Source organism: Pelodiscus sinensis, chromosome 23 (genome assembly GCF_049634645.1).
Source record: "Pelodiscus sinensis isolate JC-2024 chromosome 23, ASM4963464v1, whole genome shotgun sequence".
In the NCBI taxonomy this organism is placed as follows: domain Eukaryota; kingdom Metazoa; phylum Chordata; order Testudines; family Trionychidae; genus Pelodiscus; species Pelodiscus sinensis.
Window position 1 is genome coordinate 16,960,036 of NC_134733.1, and position 20,393 is coordinate 16,980,428.

The following is a 20,393-nucleotide window of genomic DNA, read 5'->3' on the forward strand; positions in this document are numbered from 1 at the left end:
ACTGGAAGCATCTCTGGTCATTCCCTGCTGACTGGCCTTCATGGGTTGGTCCATCTGTAACTGTAGCAGCAGTCAGCCCAGACGGACCTGCTCCATCAGCTTTTATATCTGTCCTCCCACTGGCACGCACCTATCAGGGCTGTGGGGGCGGGGCTCTCTCAGCCAGGTAGCCCTGGTTAACCCTTACAGGTCTGGTGTCGGGTTGCTAATCCCATCACAGACCCTCAAATGGGGAGAGGGATAGTTCAGTGGTTTGAGCGTTGGCTGGCTAAGCCCGGGGTTGTGAGTTCAATCCTGGTAGAGACCATTTGGGGCAAAAATTCATCAGGGATGGTGCTTGGTCCTGCTGTGAAGGCAGGGGACTGGACTCAATGACCTTTCAGGTCCCTTCCAGTTCTAGGAGATAGGCAATCTCTGTTAATTTAATCTGATGTCAAATCCTCTCTCTCCACAGGCCACATAGGGAGAAACCTGTGTTCTAGCCAAGACACGATCCCTAGATGAATCCCAGCCACAGGGCATCTCCAGGACTAGACCTCTGGGTCCAAATCATCAGGACCACTTGATCTGCAGGAGTCCTCTTCTAGGTGCTGAGTGTGGCATGTCACTTGTCAGCCACACCCCAAGCTCTCCAATGTTTTCCCAGTGAAGGTCCCATCTCAGCAGGGAGATGAATGGCTGCCTCTCTCCTCCCGCTCAGCATTGCCTGGTCCACCCACCCACCTTATATGGGGAAGTTTCATTGGGAAAGTTTTCTTGTCTTTGACATTGTCTGCAATGCCCTTAAAGCCAGCTCTTTTCAAAGCACCAGCGGGGGGGGGACGACGGGACAACACCATGCCAGGGGACCATGTTTTGTTCATGTAGGAAACAGTGAATCACATTGTCATCTTCTGCTCTTAAGAACATAAGAACGGCCGTACTGGGTCAGACCAAAGGGCCATCCAGCCCAGTATCCTGTCTGCCAACAGGGGCCAAAGCCAGGTGTCCAGAGGGACTGAACAGAACAGGTAATGATCAAGCGAGCTCTCTCCTGCCATCCATCTCCACCCGCTGACAAACAGAGGCCAGGGACACCATTCCTTACCCATCCTGGCCAATAGCCATTAATGGACTTAACCTTCGTGAATTTATCTAGTTCTCTTTTAACCCTTGCTATAGTCCTAGCCTTCACAACCTCCTCAGGCAAGGAGTTCCAGCCACTCAGCAGAAACTCAAATGCCACCCAGCTGATTAGCAGAGCGTCCACAGCTAGATTTGGCATTTCTGCTGGGGGTGCACATTCGCACATGCCTTGGTGCACACTAAACATTATTCCGCACATGGCAGGAAAAGATGGGAGGGAACCTTGGTTGGCACCACGTCCAGGGATGATCCTATCGGCTCAGAATGGCCAGCTCCAACGCTGCCGTGACGAACACACGCTGCAGCTTACAAATGGGTCCGACTGCCTAGTCCCCCTGCACGCTGCTGGGTTCTGAAATCATCGCAGGCAAAGAAACTGAAGGCTCCACCTGCCTGGGGCCATGTGGGGCACTCCAAAGGCAACGTGTTTGCTCATCACAAGTATTTTGGGTGCTTGATCCTATCAGGGCTGATCCGGCAGCACCCAGACAAGGGGGAGGGGAGTGATGCCAACAGAGGCAGGGACCTCACCCCAACCTTCTTTCAATCTGCTGTCAGGAAGGGGATTTGGGGAGGATCCCTCCAGCTCAGCTCTAGCCCGCTCTTTCACCAGGTTTACTTAGGCCAGTGGGGGGCGCTGAAGGAGGCAGTGCTGGCGGACTCGCCCTGGGCAAGGGGTGACAATGGATTGGTTTTAATCTGAATTTCCATGCCTTGGCTCGAGCCAAGCAGGCAGACACGGCTCCTTGAACAGCAGAGTCAATTCCCCGCTGCCTGTTTACACTGGGTCACCTCCTGGTTGTCTCCCACCCCCAAATGCTCAGATCTCCCTCTTCCATGGATTGGACTATCCAGCCAATGGGGTAACAGAGGCGGCTTCCACGCCGGCCTGGCAAGAACCTGTTCGCGCCCGCCGGACTATCGCTCAGCAGTCGGTGGCTCTCTGAGAGCAGAACGGCCGTGGGGAGGCTGGGCGGGTATGTGAGTCCAGCAGGAATTCCAGGGAGGTGGGAATTGACTAAATCCACACTAAGGGGCACGAGCTTTACAAGTGTAACTCACAGCAGCAGGCGGGTGGGGCAGATTCCTGCCCCCCATTAAAGACAAATTCTTTGCCTGTCGGCCAATGCTACAAAATGCTACTAACAGTAATAATGTTGCTTATACAGTCAATGGGGTCAACAGACTCACTGGGAATTGCAGGGGTGGGGAGATGGCTGGTTACATGCCGCTGGAAGGGGTGGAGCTTAGGGTGGAATGGGCGGAGCTTAGGGTGGAATGGGCGGAGCTTAGGGTGGAATGGGCGGGGCTGGGTCTAGCCTCCCCCAAGCAGCCCTCAGAACTGCCTGGAGCGTGCTGTGTGGGGTTCCGGTGCTAATTTCAAGGGCCCAGGGCTCTGGCTGTCACAGCAGCAGCAGCTGGGAGCCCCTGGCCCTTTTGAATTGCAGGGCCCCAGGGCAACTGCCCCCTTCACTGCACCCCGCTCCCCATTGGCAGGCCTGTATACAGTTGTCATGCCCAAGACTCCCCTCCACACACACCCCCGTGCAGTGTCATCTCTTTCTGTGCTACACCCATGTGCATCGCCATGGCCTGCTAAACCTTCAGCGGGGGCCCGATCTGTACATGCAGCAGGCGGCCTGCTCCTATAGTTCTTATATGCAACTTCTTGGGAAGTCAATGGGAGGCTTTGTATATCGACTGCAGGATTTGGGCCTTCCAAGCCCAGTCGGATGAGCCCTTCCCCGGGGAACTCTTCCCAGCCTCAAGGGGGAGTTCCGTGCACTGGGAGCATGGGGGACTGAGGCTGGCTTTGTGGAGCGTTCAGGAGCACTTTGCGGCACGGGTGTACGGAGGAACGTGCTGCGGCTTCTCGGTTCCTTGGGAGGCATCGCGCCAAGCAAGAAGACAGACCAATGGCATTTGAAAACCAATTACATTCCTCTTTATTGCTTACATGGAAGGAGCGTTACGCAATGAGCTGATAAATGACAACAATCAAGCAACAACAATAGCATGGAAATGAATTATATTACAACACAGAGTCAAACCAGCTTTCAAGGGCTAACCTCTCCTTTCCATCTGGAGAGGCAGCACCGTTCAGGGGCTAGTGCACACAGTGGAAAAGCAGGTGATCTGTGTCCCAGTCCTGCTGCTGATCGGTAGTGAATCTTTGGACATGTTGATACAAATCACGGTGTGCCTCAGTTTCCCCACGTGAGGCATGAAGACAGTTCTAGTTACAGACCTTGCGAAACACGTTGAGATCGTGGGAGGAAGGGCTCCTGGCTATGACTGTTATAGGGTTGCACAGCTCTAACGGAGACAAATGTGGGCCCATATTTAATTTAGGCGGCATTTTCTATTGCATGTATTACTCCAATTGGATAAACAGGTTTTCTGGCTGATTTCTCCATGTCTAAATTCAAATAATTAAAACTGTGAGGGCTCCATATTAGAAATAAACTAGACATGTTCCAAATGAACCTCAGAAAAAGCTAAAGGCAGCACCAGTCCCCCAGCAGAGGGGTCATCGCTTTTACAGCCAGAGGCATAGGCACCAAGCCCTTCAGTGCCTTAGGGCTGGAACACCCCTAGGGAAAAATTATTGGTGCCAAGCTCCTCCTCCCCCTGCTTCCAGAGTGCTGTGAGCAGCTGATTCAAGTTCTGGGAGGGAGAGGGAGGAGCACACTTGGGAGGCATGGGAGGAGGTGGGGAAGATGCAAGGGGGTAAAGTAGGGGCAGGAAGAGGTGGGGCAGGGGTGGGAATTTGGGGAAAGGTCTGGAGGGGGTGGGGCCTGGAGCAGAGTCAAGCCCCCCATCAAAGTGAGAAGTCGGTGCCTATGGCCAGAGGGGACTGTTCTGATCACCTTCTGTGCAACACAAGCCAGAGAATCTCAGCCACTAATTTCTGCACTTAGCCCAGAGCTTCTGGCTGAGCTGAAGCAAATCTTGTCGCAAGCATCCCCCTTTGACTGAAACAGTTCAGGTGATGGAGAAGCCAGCAGGTCTCTGGGTAAGTTGTTCCTATGGTTAATTAGCCAGCTCTCAGACCAGAAGTTTGGTTTGTCATGCTAACACCTTTTGGGCTTTCCATTAAAAACAGAAAGACACTTCTCTACATTGCAATGGCTACAATTTGATCAGGGAGGCTTTTTTTAAAGTAAAAACCCTAGTGATGTAAGACAACCCAAGAGCCCAGACAAATTAAAACAAACTAACTTCACAGTTTTTCCTGTGCTTGCAAGGGGTTTTCTTTCCACATGCAAATTGTCACATTCCATTCCTTGCCAGGAGGAACCATCAGACAAACCAAAATTATTCCTATTTCCGTGAACAAAACACAGTGGATCAGATCGTTCGCTGGTGCAAATGGTGTAAATCAGTAAGCTCTTAGGGAGAAACCCAACAGAGAAAGTGGGTCTGCCTTTGCTTCACAGTCCAGTATCATCAGGGAAGCCATAAGAACAGCCATCCCAGGTCAGACCAAAGGTCCATCTAGCCCAGTCTCCTGTCTTCTGACAGTGGCCAATGCCAGGTGCTCCAGAGAAAATGGGCAGAACAGAAAATCATCAAGTGATCCCTCTCCTGTCACCCATTCCCAGCTTCTGACAAATAGAGTCAAGGGAAACAATGTTATCTATCATGGCTAATAGCCATTGATGGACCTATCCTCCATGAATTTATCTAGCTCTTTTTTGAACCCTGTCAGAGTCCTGGTCTTCACAACATCCTCTGGCAAGGAGTTCCACAGGTTGACTGTGCGTTACATGAAGAAATACTTCCTGTTGTTTGTTTTAAACCTGCTACCTATTCATTTTGTTTGGTGACCCCTAGTTCTTCTGTTATGGGAACAAGTAAATAACTTTTCCTTATTCACTTTCTCCACACTGGTCATGATTTTATAGACCTCTATCACCAGGGCTCACCGAACCGCGGCGAGCCCCGCTCGCCAGCCGTGCTGTCTGACGATCTGCGCATGCGCAGATCGCCCGAACCTGGCTCTTCCGGGTTGCAATCTACTCGCCACGGGCAAGTAGATTGTATTATTTGTCAAGCCCTGTCTATCACATTCCCCCTTAGTCTCCTCTTTTCTAAGCTGAAAAGTCCCAGTCTTTTTAATCTCTCCTCATATGGCAGCCGTTCCATACCCCCTAAACATTTTTGTTGCCCTTTTCAGAACTTTTTTCCAATGCCAACATATCTTTTTTGAGACGAGGCAACCACATCCGTATGCAGTATTCAAGATGTGGGCGTACCATGATTTACACAGAGGCAATAAGATATTCCCTCGCTTATTCTCTATTCTTTTTCAAAGCTGCACTTAGTATCTACGCCTTTGACTTTTCACACCTGCCCAGCCACTCAGATCTGGGGAGGGGGAGAAACACTTCTTGCGAAGAGAATCCCCAAAACATCCAGGTGCATCTTACCTCCTGCATGCAATCTGGGCAAGCCCCAGGTAAGGACTGAGTTAGAGCATCACACCTGCCAGGCAGGTTCTCATCTAGATGGAGTGCCACTGTAATTAGCAGGTTTCTAATTACCAAAATACATAGTTCAATATCAACTCCCAGCAACAACTGCAGCTGTGTACTTTCTGTCAAAATATCGAAATTGTAGCCTAACATAATCCCTGTTGTTTCAGCACCTGTCTAAGGCGTGCACAGCTGCATCAAATTACACCATCTCACAAGCTTCTAGTCAAGTTCAACTCAGGAAGGCTTCAATTAAGATCTCACCAGCTCACGCCAAAGATAATTTTTTGCCCAGACTCTCTGAAACCCAAGAGCTGTTGTTTATTTCATCTTTTCCGAATCAGACTCCGCCTAGGTGCCTCAGTCTTTTATCGGTACCCAGTTTCCTGTCTACAGAAGGGACTCCCCGCTGTTTATTGCCAATTAAGATCATGACAATGTCATTTTCACTACACTCATCCTAGACTTTCTCTGTCTTTTTCTCCAGTGCCAAACTACCAGGCATGGTAAAAAAAAGGAGAAGGCTGTAGGTTAACAATAATTCCTTACAAACAACTGCATGGGGGAGGAATCCAGCCAAAATGACTCCATCCGTGTGAATGCAAGTGCAATAAAGCAAACTTTCTGGCAATGTGTCAAAGCAGAGAGCATAAAACATAGGGAAAGGCTTATGATTTCACTGCTCCGAAGTCAAAGCCACCAACACCCAGTGGCGCAGGAACCTTTTTAAGAGTGGAGGTGCTGACATCTCCTCTTATTACTTGTTTTCTCCTTCCCTCAATAAAGGCCAGGAAACAGCCTTGGCATGCGGGGCCAGCAACTTAGGCTCGGGGCTTGCTGAAGAGCCCTGGGCACATGGGTCAGCAGCCGGGACTTCAAGTATGGAGCCAGCAACAGGGCCCCCAGAGTGTGGGGTGACAGCTGGATCCCTAGGTGCGGGACCAGGAGCAGAGCTTGCTGCTGCATGCGGAGGGGCAGTCAGGAACCCGGTTTCTAAGCCAAGAGCCTGGGGGTGCTGCAGCATCCCCCCCACCCTGCCCTCCTAGTCCCCATGTCCATGCCAACACCGGAGGATGTTGATTCCAAGAATTAAAAATAAAGGCCCTTTTGCTGCACAAAGCTTTCTGGAAATTTCTTCTTCCAAAGAGCCGAGCTGAGCCGGGACCAGCTGGTATGGAACGTAACCCTTTTTAAGGTCACTGATGTAAACTGTTGCCTTGTTTCCAAACAAAAGATTACAGTCTATAAAATCTTAACTACCCTAGCAGGCACTTTGCATGGGCTGCCATCAGCTTGCTTCAGAACAGGGGAAGCAATCAGCAGACATTGGCGTGTGTTATGGGTATTAGTATTGTTACGGTGGAATGCGAGTCTCAGGACACAAAGGAAATTATATGGATCCAAAGCTTGACTAGCGTCCACAAATCAAAAGGGAACCACGTCTGCTAAAGATTAAACACAGCATCTGCTCAGTGGAATGATTTTTTTTTGCACTGCTACAGGGACAGGCATTTAAGGTTCTCCAAGTGCGTTACAAATATTAACGAATTGCTCCCTGTGAGCAAGGAATTACTGTCCCTATACACTGATGAGAAAACTGAGCCGCACAGAAGGAAATCAGCACGTCCTAAGTCATCCTATGAGTCTGTAACAGAGCCAGGAAAAAAGCCCTGCTCTTTTGGGGCTAAGCTTAGCCCCCAAACCATGTGTCTCAACTTAAGCTATGATATGACGTGGGTTGGGGACTATTAACCCACACTTGCATGGGAAAGAGTCAATCATCTTATTGTTCCCCTCTCCCCATTTCGCAGTTACTGTGACTCTAAAGGGCTTTTCATGTACGGCCTCAGCCATATTCCTTCAGGCCAAGGGGGAAAGACCCATAATGTACAAGAGCAAACATGCAAAGGAGGTCATGCTCATGAGCTGCTCAATGACATCAGAGCTGAAAGCTGTCCACCTCTCATCACGCCTCTACGCCATTACCCACAAGGACCTGCCCTGCTGACTCCCGTGCGGCTGATTACTCAATAGTACTTTGGGAACACTAACCAGATTGTCCTGAAATCTTGCCTGGATTTGTTTCTCTCTGGCCTCTGACCTGGTAAATTATACTGGTAACCATGCAGACCAACAGCAATTCTGGGCCAAGGGCAGATATCACTGGGCCCTCTGCTCCCCACTTCTGTGGTAGCGGGCAGCAACACATACCCTAGCTGATTAGCCAAAACCAACCTTTTACTACACAGAGCACTGGATGTGCCTCTCCACACTTTCATGCTGCCATTTCAGCTGGTTTGAGAGGGTGCAGTCCTCCAAAAGGCCCTCTTTAAAATCTCTTCCCCCCATCAATGTTTGGAAACTTTGAATTTATTCTTGCTCAGCTTCAGTGGTGTCTGGCTCTGAGCGCCTCACATGGCTGGCCAGACAAAGAGGGAACGTTGTCCCTCCAATGTGCAGCCCGGTGCAATTGGCCAGGGAACTGCACTTTCTTGTGAGGCACCAGACAGTGCCTGAGCCAGGAGACAGTCGGCCGACAGGGAGGGTAACGGGGCAATTGTCCAGAGGCCTGGGGGATTTAACAGGGCCTGGGGGGCGTGGTCACTGTACTTCTTCCTTCTCTGGGGAAAGCATCTCTGAAGCAAGAGACACTGCTGCAGGCTGACTGGATCTGGGGAAAGGAGGGGAGGTGTAGCTGCCCTGGGACTCATCCAAGCAAGTGGGGGAAGGGGCCGGGCCAGGACTCCTCTGGTGGGGGGAGCATTTGGGGCTTCTCCAGATGGAGGCCTTGTGGCCCCATGCAGGGGGCCCATTGATATCTGCCCTGGGCCCAGAATTGCTGTTGGTCGGCATGGTTACCAGGCAGTGGCCTGATCCATCATAGCAAACTCATTGTTCCTGTGCTGTCTGTTGAGACTTCCAGCCTGGCCCTTACTTTGAAGGGGCTTGGACAGTGAGGAGCATCCAACAACTGCCAGGCACAATCCTGCCTGGCCACATTTGGGGTCATTTTTCCCAGCAAACTTTGGACCCCAGCTGAAACGCCAAGCCAGTCGTGCCACCTGGACAGCGAGCGAGGCAGTTGGCTTTCGGTATCTGCAGGATGCATTGCACAAGCCAAATTCCACCCACAAGCTTCCTAGGAACTGGCGGGAGCCTCCACAAAATCCCACACAAGCACCTCTTCAGAGTCGGTGCTTCCTTTGCTTGCTAAGCAGGCCCAGAACCAACGTAGCATCCCGCCTCCAGCAACATAGGGTCACCCCCCCCCCCCAAGCTCACATGGCTGCTACCCACATCCCCATGGAAAAGCCAAGCAAACATGGGGATGCGCTCAAAGCCCTGTGCCTAGTTCCAAAAACAAGCTCATTCCCCCGCCCACACTATCTTGCAGCCGAGACTACAAATGAAACACTTAAACTCCTTTGGGGTTTATGAGTAAGTGACCCCCTTTCTAGCCTGTGTCTATCTAAGCGGCACCGAGCAATCTGAACCAGCAAATACAAGTTCCAACCTTTGACTCGCAGGCATGAAAGACACAACGAGAGACGTTAGTGCTAATTGCTTGAGACTGGGCTGCCCTGATTGAATAACCCCCACTTGCCCCGGCACCTGCAGGGACATAGGTTGGATTTCAATCAAGCCAGGCAAAACCCAAACCCAGAATGACTGTGCTTTCCGAGGCAGGGGAAGCAAGGGCCAGTGTCCCACGGGATCAGGGATCTGCCGTCCCTGAGCAGTGTGCAGGAAGCAGAGCTAAATGAAGCTAAGGGAGGTTTCTCAACAGTTACAAGATCCCTATATGGGGCCATTGGATCAGTAGGAGGGTCCAGGATTACTGGATATTAAAGAATTACCTAAGTATATTGCCTCAGTATTTTCCCACACCGGCACTATTCATCTAACGTTGCCCTAAGAGGCTGCACTAAAGTAGTGCTCTCCCACCAAAAATTACTCTTTTGTAAGGAGACACCCACACCCACCAAGAAATCAGAGCATGCATGGTCCTCTGATGAACCATTTTCCTTTAGACACTTCGGCTACATCTACATTGGCCTCAAATACTTGTGCAAGAACACTAACATTCTAACATATAAAATCAGGGCTTCTTGCACAAATACTCTGACGCTCCCACTCAGGATAAGCCCTCTTGCACAACTGTTCTTGTGCAAGAGGCCAGTGTAGACAGGCAACATCAATTTCTTACGCAAGTAAGCCTGATGGTTAAAATGGCCATTGGAGCTTTCTTGCGCAAGAGAGCGTCTACACTGGCACGAATGCTCTTGTGCAAAAGTACATCTTTTGTGCAAAGGCACATGCCAGTGTAGATGCTCTCTTACCCAAATACTCTAACGCAAAAACTCTTGAGTTAAAGAGTATTTGTGCAAAATCTTGCCAATCTAGACGTAGCCTTCTTTAGGTACTGTGGCAGGCTAGAGGGCTGCTGCAGAGTGAGAGAAAGGCAGCCTAACAATGGTAAAAAACCAGCTAAATAGAAATGGTGGGTGGCAGGACAATTAGAAGCAGCTGTTAGGAAGCGGGCTCAGGCAGATTGGGGCCAGCTGTCTCCACTGCTGGCTTGCTGGAGGCCTTTAAAAGCCTCAGCAGTTAGCAGCTGGAGGAGGAGAGTGAGAGGAGGCAGTCAGTAAACCATAACAGCTTTAGAACCGGAACAACAGGGGAAGGAGTCCCAAGAGGAGTGGCTGGGTTCCCTATCCCAGAAACCAGCTTCAAGCCCTGATCCCTGGGGTAGAGGGGTGAGAGACTGGCCCCAGCTGTGGCCTGGATGAGAAGGGCCCTTGCCACAGTACAAAAAGCCTCTTGACTTTGCTTCTACATATGTAGGAGAGTCCCATGGCATTGGGACAAGTTTGGCTCCATCTGTGATTAGTGTTCCCTGTGCACTTGGGTGACCACCCAGGAGAGATTCAGGTGCTGCCCAGCTGATTAGCAGGGTGCTCCTAGCTGGCAGCATGTTTCTCCTGGTGGTGCACATCTGCATATGCCTTGGTGCATCAAACCAAATTTATTCTACACGAAGATGCGGGGGGGGGGGGGGGGGCAATAGAGGGAACATTGTCCATGATCCCTTTGATGGAGCATGAAGAACTGAATTCAGCTTTGGGGTAAACAGATGCAACTCTCTGGACTTCAGCCTCTGCCAATGAGGAGATAATGGAAACGGGACTCTGGCAGAATCCACGCTGTGATTTGCAACGTGCAAAGGCTTGACTCAGAAGGAGATTCAATTTTAAACCAGAAATTCCAGTCCAAAAGGCTGGCTATTTGCAAAAGGCATCTCAGCCTCCTTCCCCTGCTTCCAAATGTGAAGCCAGCATCCAGCGGGCCTACCGCCCCCGGGGGCCCTGCAGCAAGGTGTGGGGAGACTCGGAAGGGGCTGGTCCGGAGGCAGCCAGCCCTCACCTCCAAACATTTGACTGTGGTGTCCCACCCCCCCGAGCCACACAGTGCTCTGGGCAGTGATTCAAAAGGGCCTGGGGCTCCAGCCACCAACGCTGTTACTGCAGGGGTGGCCAGAGCCCCCAGACTCCTTGAATTGCTGGCTTCTGGGGCAACTGCTTCCTTAGTCCCCCTCTGTCGGTGGACCTACCAACATCCACAGAACTGATCCTGTTTCCTTTGCCTCCTGAACCTCCCTGCCTAGGAATTAGCACAGTGAAACCGCCCCGTCGCCTGCTTTCCGAGTTTGCTGATACTACACACACGCTGCATCTAATGCTCCCTGAAATCTTTTGCATCCCTGTGCAGATTTTTTCCATCTGTGCAGAATAAATTTTGTTATGCGCACCGAGACCTGTGCAAATGGGCACCACTTGGAGAAACAAGCCTAGCTGAGAGCGCCCTGCTAGTCCACACAGCTTATAGGGAACACTGCCTGCATCCCTTCTGAATCTGATCCTCCTTCCGTGGGACTTTCCAGGTCTGACAAACAAAGAATGCTCTCCACAGCGGGAGGAGGATGTTATTTCTCCAATAGGGAACAGGTGGTGGAGGATATGAAATGCCAGCTAGTCAATGGGGCCACAGGACGATTGAGGTGCTGCAGGAGAACCCAAGGAAGACCAGGGTGCTGCAGAGAAGCTAAATGAATTGTTTGCACCAGTCTTCACTACAGAGGACACGAGGGAGATGTCCACACCTGAGCCATTCTTTTTAGGTGGCAGATCCGAGGAACTGTCCCTGATTGAGGAGTCAAAAGAAGAGCTTTTGAAACAAATTGGTTAACTAAACAGCAATAAGTCACCAGAGCCAGATGGTATTCTCCCAAGGCTACGTCTAGACTGGCAGGATTTTCCACAAATGTTTTTAACGGAAAAGTTTTCCGTTAAAAGCATTTTTGGAACAGAGCGTCTAGATTGGCATGGACGCTTTTCCGCAAAAGCACTTTTTGCGGAAAAGCATCCGTGCCAATCTAGACACGCTTTTCCGTAAAAAAGCCCCGATCGCCATTTTCGCGATCGGGGCTTTTTTGCACAAAACAAATCTGAGCTGTCTACACTGGCCCTTTTGCACAAAGCTTTGTGCAAAAGGACTTTTGCCCGAATGGGAGCAGCATAGTATTTCCGCAAGAAACATTGATTTCAGACAGTAGGAAGTCAGTGTTCTTGTGGAAATTCAAGCGGCCAGTGTAGACAGCTGGGAAGTCTAGACACAGACCAAGAGTTCTGAAAGAACTCGGATAAGAAATTGTGGAATTAATAATTGCAGTGTCACCTATCACTGAAATTAGCTTCTGTACCACATGCCTGGGAGCTTAGCTAATGTTACACTAATTTTTTTTAAAGGCTCCAGAGGTGTCCCTGGCAGTTACAAATCCGTCAACCTAACTTCAGCACCAGGAAAACTGTTTGAAATTATCGTAAAGAAAAGAATTAATCAGACACATCCATACGTTGCAGAAGAATCAACCTAGCGTTTGGAAAGGGAGATTGTTCCTAACCAATCTACTAGATTTCTTGGAGGGGGTCAATAAGCATGTGGACAAGGGTGATCCAGTGGATATAGAGAACTTGGGCTTTTGGATAAGATCCCTCACCAAAGGATTTGAAAGTAAGCTCTCAGGAGACCAGAGAGAAGGTCCTCTGATGGATCAGTAACTGGTGAAAACATAGGAAACAAAGTATAGGAATCAATGGTCATATTTCAGAACAGAGAGATATAAATAACGTGATCCCTGAAGAACCTGGACTGGGACAAATGGGGTTCCACATGCTCATAAATTATCTGGAAAAAGCAGTAAGGTGGCCAGGTTTGGAGATGATGCAAAATTAGTCAAGACTGCTACATCCAAAACAGGTTGGGAGGAGTTACAAAGGGGTCTCACCAAACCGGGTGACTGGGTAAGAAAAGGGCAGGTGAAATTATGTGTTGATAAATGCAAAGTAATGCTCATTGGAGAACATAATCCCAACTGCACACAAAATGATAGGACCTAAATTAGCTGTTTCCAGTCAAGAATGAAAGCTTGGAACCATCATGGATAGTTCTCAGAAAACCTCAGTTCAATTTGCAGCAGCAGTCAAAAAAGCAAACAGGAGGTGAGGAACCATTAGGAAATGGGTAGAGAATAAGATGAAAAATACCATAATGTCACTGCAGACATTCATGGTACATCCACATCTTGAATGCAGTGTGCAATTCTGGTCACTATGAATTGGAAAAGGAACAGACGGGCAACACAAATGATTAGGCATATGGAATAGCTTCCATATGAGGAAAGATTACAAAGGTTGGGCGCTGTTAGAAAAGACCCAACTAAAGGGGGATATGATAGAAGTCTATAAAAACATGATTGGCATAGAGAGAGGGAGTAAGGAAATGTTATTTACTCTTTCACATAATACACAAACCAGGGGTTACTCAAAGAAATTAATAGGCAGCAGGTTTTAAAAAAACATAAGGAAGTGCGCCTTCCCACAATGTACAACCTATGGAACTCCTTGCCAGGGGATGTTGTGAAGGCCAAACGTATAACTGAATTTAAATAAAGAATTGGATAAGTTCATGGGCTATTAGCCAAGCTGGTCAGGGATGCAATCCCCTGCTCTCAAGTCCCTAACCCTCTGAATGCCAGAATCTGGGACTGGACAACAGGGGATGGATCACTGATAAACTGACCTGTTCTGTTCACTCCCTCTGAAGCATCTGGCACTGGCCTGTTGGTAGACAAGATACAAGGCTAGGTGGACCACTGGGTTGACTCAGTATGGCTGTTCCTATGATTTTCAAAAGGACCTAAATGACTTAGGAGCACCTGTTCCATAGATTTTCAAGGGCCTTTGTATTCCTAAATCATAAAGGTGCTTCTGAAAGTGCCATCCAGCGAGTTCAAGTTTGCTGCCAGTTGTTCTCCGAAGGCCTCGTTCAGCCACAGCCTACAGCCTCTCTTTACTTCAGTGGGAGTCATGCCTAGGGCTGGGTTTGGTCACAGTGAAAAATTCCCCTCCCTGATCCGTCCTGCAGCTCAGAGACCTACAGAGTAGAGTTAAGGTCTGCACCTCACTGCTTGGGTAGGACCCCTATGGCAAATGAAGAATATGCAGCAGAGAACTACCTGATGGACCCAAGAATCTGGCCTTGTTCATAGTAAGGTTCCTCGCTCTGGTCTAACGTACACAGGTTTTATAGCAGTGTAACGCCATTGACTTCAAAGAACGCTCTACCTGCTCATGCCAAGGCTGGGTTTGGTCTAGCAGTAAGACAGAGCTAAGCATACAGCACATCTGGGATCTAATCCCAGTGCTGCAACATGTCCTCTAAAATCACAAGCATGTTACTGCTCTGGTGTGCCTGAGTTTCCCCACCTGAAGAGGAGAATATTAGCTCACCCTCTGGCAGGGCATGAGGCTGAATTAGCTCACATTTATATCACATCTTGAATATGGAAAGTGCTAAAGGTCATGACTATTCCTCCTGATTTACGCCAGTGCGCGGGAACTCAGAATCAGGCCTGGTGTTGTTTCCCAGTAAACACATTGTACGGAGAAGTACCTGATGTAAGGGTGCCTCAGGGTCATGATGCAGTTTGGGTTTATTTACTGCTGTTAAGTTAAACCTAAATGTCTGCTGGTTCCATTGAGGGAAAAGAACATGGATGCAAAAGAACAAAAAAAATCAGGAAAGGGGAAAAAGAAGCCACCAAAAATCATCTTAACATCACACAGAGTCTAACCCTTTCTGTATGCAGCTGTACATGCCGTGGTGCCCACCAGGAAGAAAGTCTAAATGAAAGCTCTACGGTAACTGGAAGGATGTTGTAATAAGAAACGCATCTCGTCTATTTATCTTTAATTGCAGCTTCTGGTCCAGCCAGCAGCTTCAGCATGTCTTCATTTACAGTATTCCTTCCGGAAATCTGAAAGCACAGAGGATGCAAGTTAGCGTTTGAAGACTCATTTAAAATCATGCAAATCAAGCCATGGTGATCTATATAGCTGTGCAGTGGGGTGCTCACAGCACGATAAAAATCCTCTTTCTGAGACCCCACTGGGGTCGGGGAGGTGCATTGTGATGGAGATGCCTCTGCTAAAAGGATGCTAAGTGCTGCTTGGAAGACTTGAATTGGCCTTCTCTCCAGCGGCGGATTTAAGGCAGGGCAAGAGGGGTGGCTGCATCGGGCCCCGTGCTTCCAGAGGTCCCGTGCATGCACCTTGGCACCACGGCGCATGTGTCAAAGGGGGGGGGCCCCGTGAAATTTTGCTGCCCGGGGCCCCGCGGCACTCTCATCCGCCCTTGCTTCTCTCCAACATGCTGAAGTGATCGATCCATCGGCCAACGATTTTTCGTGTCTACTTAGACATGATATATTGATCTCCGAGCACCCTCCTGTTGACGATGCCAGTACTCCACCAGGACAAGAAGAGTAGCCAGAGTCGATGGGAGAACATCTCCTGCTGATCTTACCTTATACAGGATGCCACGGTAAGTACATCGATTTCGCTACTACGCTATTTGCAGAGCTGAAGTGACGAAGGATTAGGTCAACGGTGGGGGTTAGCTTATTGCTGCCACCAATGACTCAGATCCCCAAATGGGAATTACATCATTTTCCCACCTCACAGGTTGAGCCATGCAAAAACCAGATGTTTCAGTTTGTTGGCAATTCCAACATAAGTTTCAGGGGGACTCAAAAATGATTTTTTTTTCTAAATTGCTGGTGACTTGAAAAATAATAATAATAAAAAAGAATCATTTTGAGTCATTTTGAGGTCAAGCATTTTTCCACAATTGTTTAAAAATAAAATGGAAGGGAATTTCAAAATGAAAAGTTGTTTCAAATAAATTAAAGCAAAATAGTTGGCTGGAAAAAAAGTCAAAATAAAACATTTTAATTTTTTCAGAATTTCTCTCTCCCTTAGGTTTCCGCCCCTCCCCTCCCCCCAACCAAAGCTATTCACTAAAATTGACAAGAATTTGCCACGTGTTTTCATGTCACCGAATCTGTATTTTACACTGAAAAAAAAGCTTTAGTCAAAAAATGTCACCCCACTCTACTCACAGGATAAATGGACAAGAGTGAACAGAACTTTTTCAGTTCTCCCTGAAAGTGACTCTCAAAATCATCCAGGCCTAGGTGGGAAGGGGGAGAATTTGGGAGCTTTTCATCCACCTATTTTTCTGTGAGCCAGGTGGTTCCCTTTAGGAAAAGCCTCTCCTCCTCTTTACACATAGAATATTCCATTATGCCAAATAACACATAATCATTTTGCTAGAAAGGACAAAATGGATCCTTCATTTGCTACCAACCCCCCACTGACTTTGCTTCTTTCAGTGATCTGGTGTGGTCCTTTCACAGATGTAACAGATGTGATTCAGACTGGTCCCAACCTATTTAAATGGTTACTCTAAGCTGCTCTGCAGAATCTGGGCAGTAACAGCATGGAAACAGTTGCAGCTCCAGGGCAACTTATATGATCACTGCACCAATCTTATATGTAGTGTAAGTCTTGTCTGTCTGTCCACCTATCTGCAAGACCATTTGTTCAAGAATTCCTCCTAAGCAGTAAGAGCTAGGACCACCAAATTAGGTAGGCAGCTACCTCTTATCCTAGCTTAAAGCAAGGTCAGAGTTTGGTTGTGCCAGGACAATGGGATATGCCTGGAACGCGATTGTTTCTCACAAAATGGAATGGGAAGGCTCTCCTAGGTAGGACAATTATTCTGCAGAATGACCACAGGGGGCAATAAAGGGCCAGAGATGTGGACTGGGACAGTTATAATCCTGTTGGGCCAGTAGGGGGCAGGGGTGGAGAAAGGGACAGCTAGTTACTATATACTTCAGAGAATTTGTTTGTTTGTGTGTCTGATTGTCTATCTGTCCCCCAGCCAGGGGACATGCTCCCCTACCCCGGCTGTACCTGCTAAAGCTACAGTGGCCAGGGAGAAGCACTTCGCTCCTAGCCCCGATCTGCTGCAGTGAGAGATAGCTGAAGTAACCCTCTCTCCCTAGGGCAGCCTGCCTACTGAACCCCTCATCCCCGGCCCTCTCCCAGAACAATGATTTAAATAAAGAAAAACAAAACTCATTTGAGTGAAGGATAAATATTCTAGTAACATTATAAAGTTGAATTACAGACGGCCCTGGCCCCGATTCCCTTCTCATTTTCAGTAGTTTGACACTTTGTTGATTTCAGGGGAGTTACTCCAGATGTACAGACAGATTGAGACTCATGGGGGTTCTGTTTGAGTGTTTTGGACCATGTCCATAACTCCATTAGCCCATGGTGGTTTCTTCCAGAGAATGGGTCATTCCTAACCTCCATGGCAGCCCATTTCAGCTAGGGCTTCTTTGCTGTGAGGAGTAGCCCCCTCTGAGCTGGGAAAAGTATTAGTTAGAAGACTGGAACAAAGTATTCTAGTTCTGTCGCATACCAGGATGGGAAGAAAATTCTCACATGCTGCCAAGAGCTTTTATGGCTCCTACTCACCACTTGTAACTTGTGGTTGCATGATGACAGACCACAAGCAGAACCAACTCCTCATTCCAGCGGGCGTGTGTCAGGCTGCTTGGACTTTCCCCCTTCATCTGTGACTTGGGCTGCTGTGATCTTAGCATCACGCTCCCCTCTGCCCCCCTCCCTGCACTCCCACAATAAAGAGCATCCAATCCAGCATTTAGTGGATGGATGGGTCATGCCTACCTTTGTCTAAATCGATGATCTTTGCTGGGAAGGTCTTGCTTTGCTCGGCCCTCTCCTTCAGGATGTTGTTTTTGTAATCTGCATAAGGGAGGAGCACAATTCAGACACTGGCCTCCAAGGGTGTGTCTAGACTACTGAGTTTTGTCGACAAAAGTGGACTTTTGTCGACAAAACTATATCAGCGTCTACACTACCGCTGAGTTCTGTCGACATGACGTCAGCAGTTTTGTCGACGCTGGTATACCTCATTTTACGAGGCATAACACCTTCTGTTGACAGAGTTCTGTCGACAGAAGGTGTTATTGCCTGTAGGGTTGCGTCTAGACTACAGGGTTCTGTCGACATAGCAGCTTGCTTTGTCGACAGAACTCAATGTGTCTGGACATTCTTTGTCGACAGAAGTTTTGTTGACAGATACTGTCGACAAAACTTCTGTCGACAAAACCCGGTAGTCTAGACGTACCCCAAGAGAACATTAAACACAGGCAATGCTTTGCCCATGACCATGCATGCCACTCAAAATTGGCTCGCATGCTACTTATGGCATGTGTGCCATAGGTTGCTGACCCCTGCTGTATCCTATAATTTTTCAAGTAAGTCCCTCCCTCTAGAGATGATGAGTTGGCCTTTATTTGGACTGTACAGGACAAAACAGAGAAAGGGCCAAATTCTTCCCTGAGGTACCAGTGAGTCCACTGACATACCCAGAGTTACACTACAGGTGAGTTTGCCCGTCCCCCTCATCGCCTTTAGGAATGCTCAGCTTGGTACATGGAAGAGGAACAAGATGACTTTAAATGCAATCTTCCCCAAGCTTGACCACCGAGAATTAACCATCCAAACAAGGCTCCCATTTTAAGCTCCGGTAAAAAGCAGCAGGATCTATCTCCTGGTATGTAACAGAGGGATCTCACCCAATGGGCAAGAAAATGGCAGGGGAAATTATGTGTTGATAAAGGCAACGTAATGCTCATTGTGGAGACTATAATCTCAACTGCACACACAAAATGACAGGGTCTAAATTAGCTGTTCCCACTCAGGAATGAGAGCTTGGAACCATCATGGATAGTTCTCAGAAAACCTCAGTTCAATTTTCAGCAGCAGTCAAAAAAGCAAAAAGAATGTGAGGAACCATTAGGAAATGAGTAGCGAATAAGACGGAAAATATCATAATATACACCCGCATCCTGAACGCCATGTGCAATGCTGGTCAGCATGTCTCAAAAGGGTATATTGGAATAGGAAAAAGTACAGAGAATGACAACAGAAATGATTAGGGGTATGGAACAGCTTCCATGTGAGGAAAGATTACGAGGGCTGGGAACAGTTAGAAAAGACACAGCGGAAGGGGGATATGATAGACGTCTATAAAATCATGAGTGGTTTGGAGAGAGTGAATAAGGCAGTGTTATTTAATCCTTCGCGTAATACATGAACCAGGGGCTACTCAGTGAATCTGGGAGAGGAGCAAGGTCAGATCATCAGAGCAGGGACCTCAGAGGCTGGATTTGAGGATTCTATTGCTCTCTCTCCCAATGACTTACTGTCTAGCATTGGACAAGTGAGTTAGTTGGTCTGGGCTTCAGTTTGACCATCTGTAACATGGGGTTAATGACAAAGTACATTGAGAGACCTATCAATGTGGCTTTGGGATTATTGTCCTGCTAGCACCCTGCAAATCTCCATCCTCTTTTTGCATCACGTGACTTCATGTTCCCCTGGATTTTGCTTTGAGCCACAGGGTTAGAAGCCTGCTACTTCAACACATACCCAGCCTTATGTCTTCACTTTTATACTGGGTCAGGTTGGTTGGGTCAACTGTAAGCTCTTTGAGATTCACGTCCTTCCTGGCAAAGGGAACAAGAGAAAAAAAAGTCACAATTTGCCAGATATTTGCTCTCTTTGCTTTTGCAAGTTGTTCCCCTTTTTTTCCCCTATCTTTCCCATCACCTCTGCTCCCCACATCCAATTCCTGATCTTCAGAGGGGAGTCATTTCAGAGCAGTTCATTGAGGATTTCAGCTGCACTACACATCTTAAAGCTAATGGGAGCACTGCGGTTAAAACATCACCCACTGCTTGTGAATGTTTAACTGGTTAATCAGTAAGCCTCGTTCTTAATGGGTGAGGTTTACTGGTTAAGGTTGCCTAAAGCTGCTCCAGCCCTGCGGCAGATCGGGGGGACTGCTCCAGCTGGGCTGCAGGGCCCCCCCCCCCCACTCCACCCCACTTTAATCGGTTAAACAATATGTTTAACCGGTTAGCCAATTAAACGGGATTTTACATCCCTGGTAAGTTCAATGGGGCCTTGACCTCAGTCAGGCCCTTAAAGCACAACCATAATACAGAAAATAAAAGCCCTAGTCAACTTCATGCGCCTTTTCCCATGAGGGAAAGGAACACGCGACAACATGATCTCACAAAAGGGAATCGTGCCTCCTACTGAAGTCAGGGGAACGTCCCCACCTCTCTCTCTTGCCAAGGGAAGAGGTACCACCCGCTCTTACAGCAGGTCCGCCAAGGTCTCTCCCTTACGGAGAAATAAATGGAGAAGCACCCATCACAGACACGGGCCCAAGCTGCAGAGAAAGTTCACAGGGGCTTAGGAGGAACAGATTTGTGCCCAGGAC

The 20,393-nt window shown here is 48.5% G+C and overlaps 1 protein-coding gene and 1 long non-coding RNA gene across 2 annotated transcripts in view; one reads left to right on the forward strand and one right to left on the reverse strand.

The window, feature by feature from the left end:
• LOC142819462 (uncharacterized) overlaps positions 1-20,393 on the forward strand; it is a 44,688-nt gene that overhangs the window by 12,802 nt on the left and 11,493 nt on the right. The window lies entirely within an intron of this gene.
• Positions 3,054-20,393, reverse strand: part of MXRA8 (matrix remodeling associated 8) — a 52,896-nt gene continuing 35,556 nt past the window's right edge. The window contains exons 8-10 of the mRNA XM_025186675.2: positions 19,535-19,611; positions 17,765-17,842; positions 3,054-14,979 (exon numbers count right to left, since the gene is read on the reverse strand). Of these exons, the coding sequence (XP_025042460.2) occupies positions 14,954-14,979; positions 17,765-17,842; positions 19,535-19,611 (181 nt within the window). The 3' untranslated portion in view covers positions 3,054-14,953. The remainder of the gene's footprint in view (positions 14,980-17,764; positions 17,843-19,534; positions 19,612-20,393) is intronic.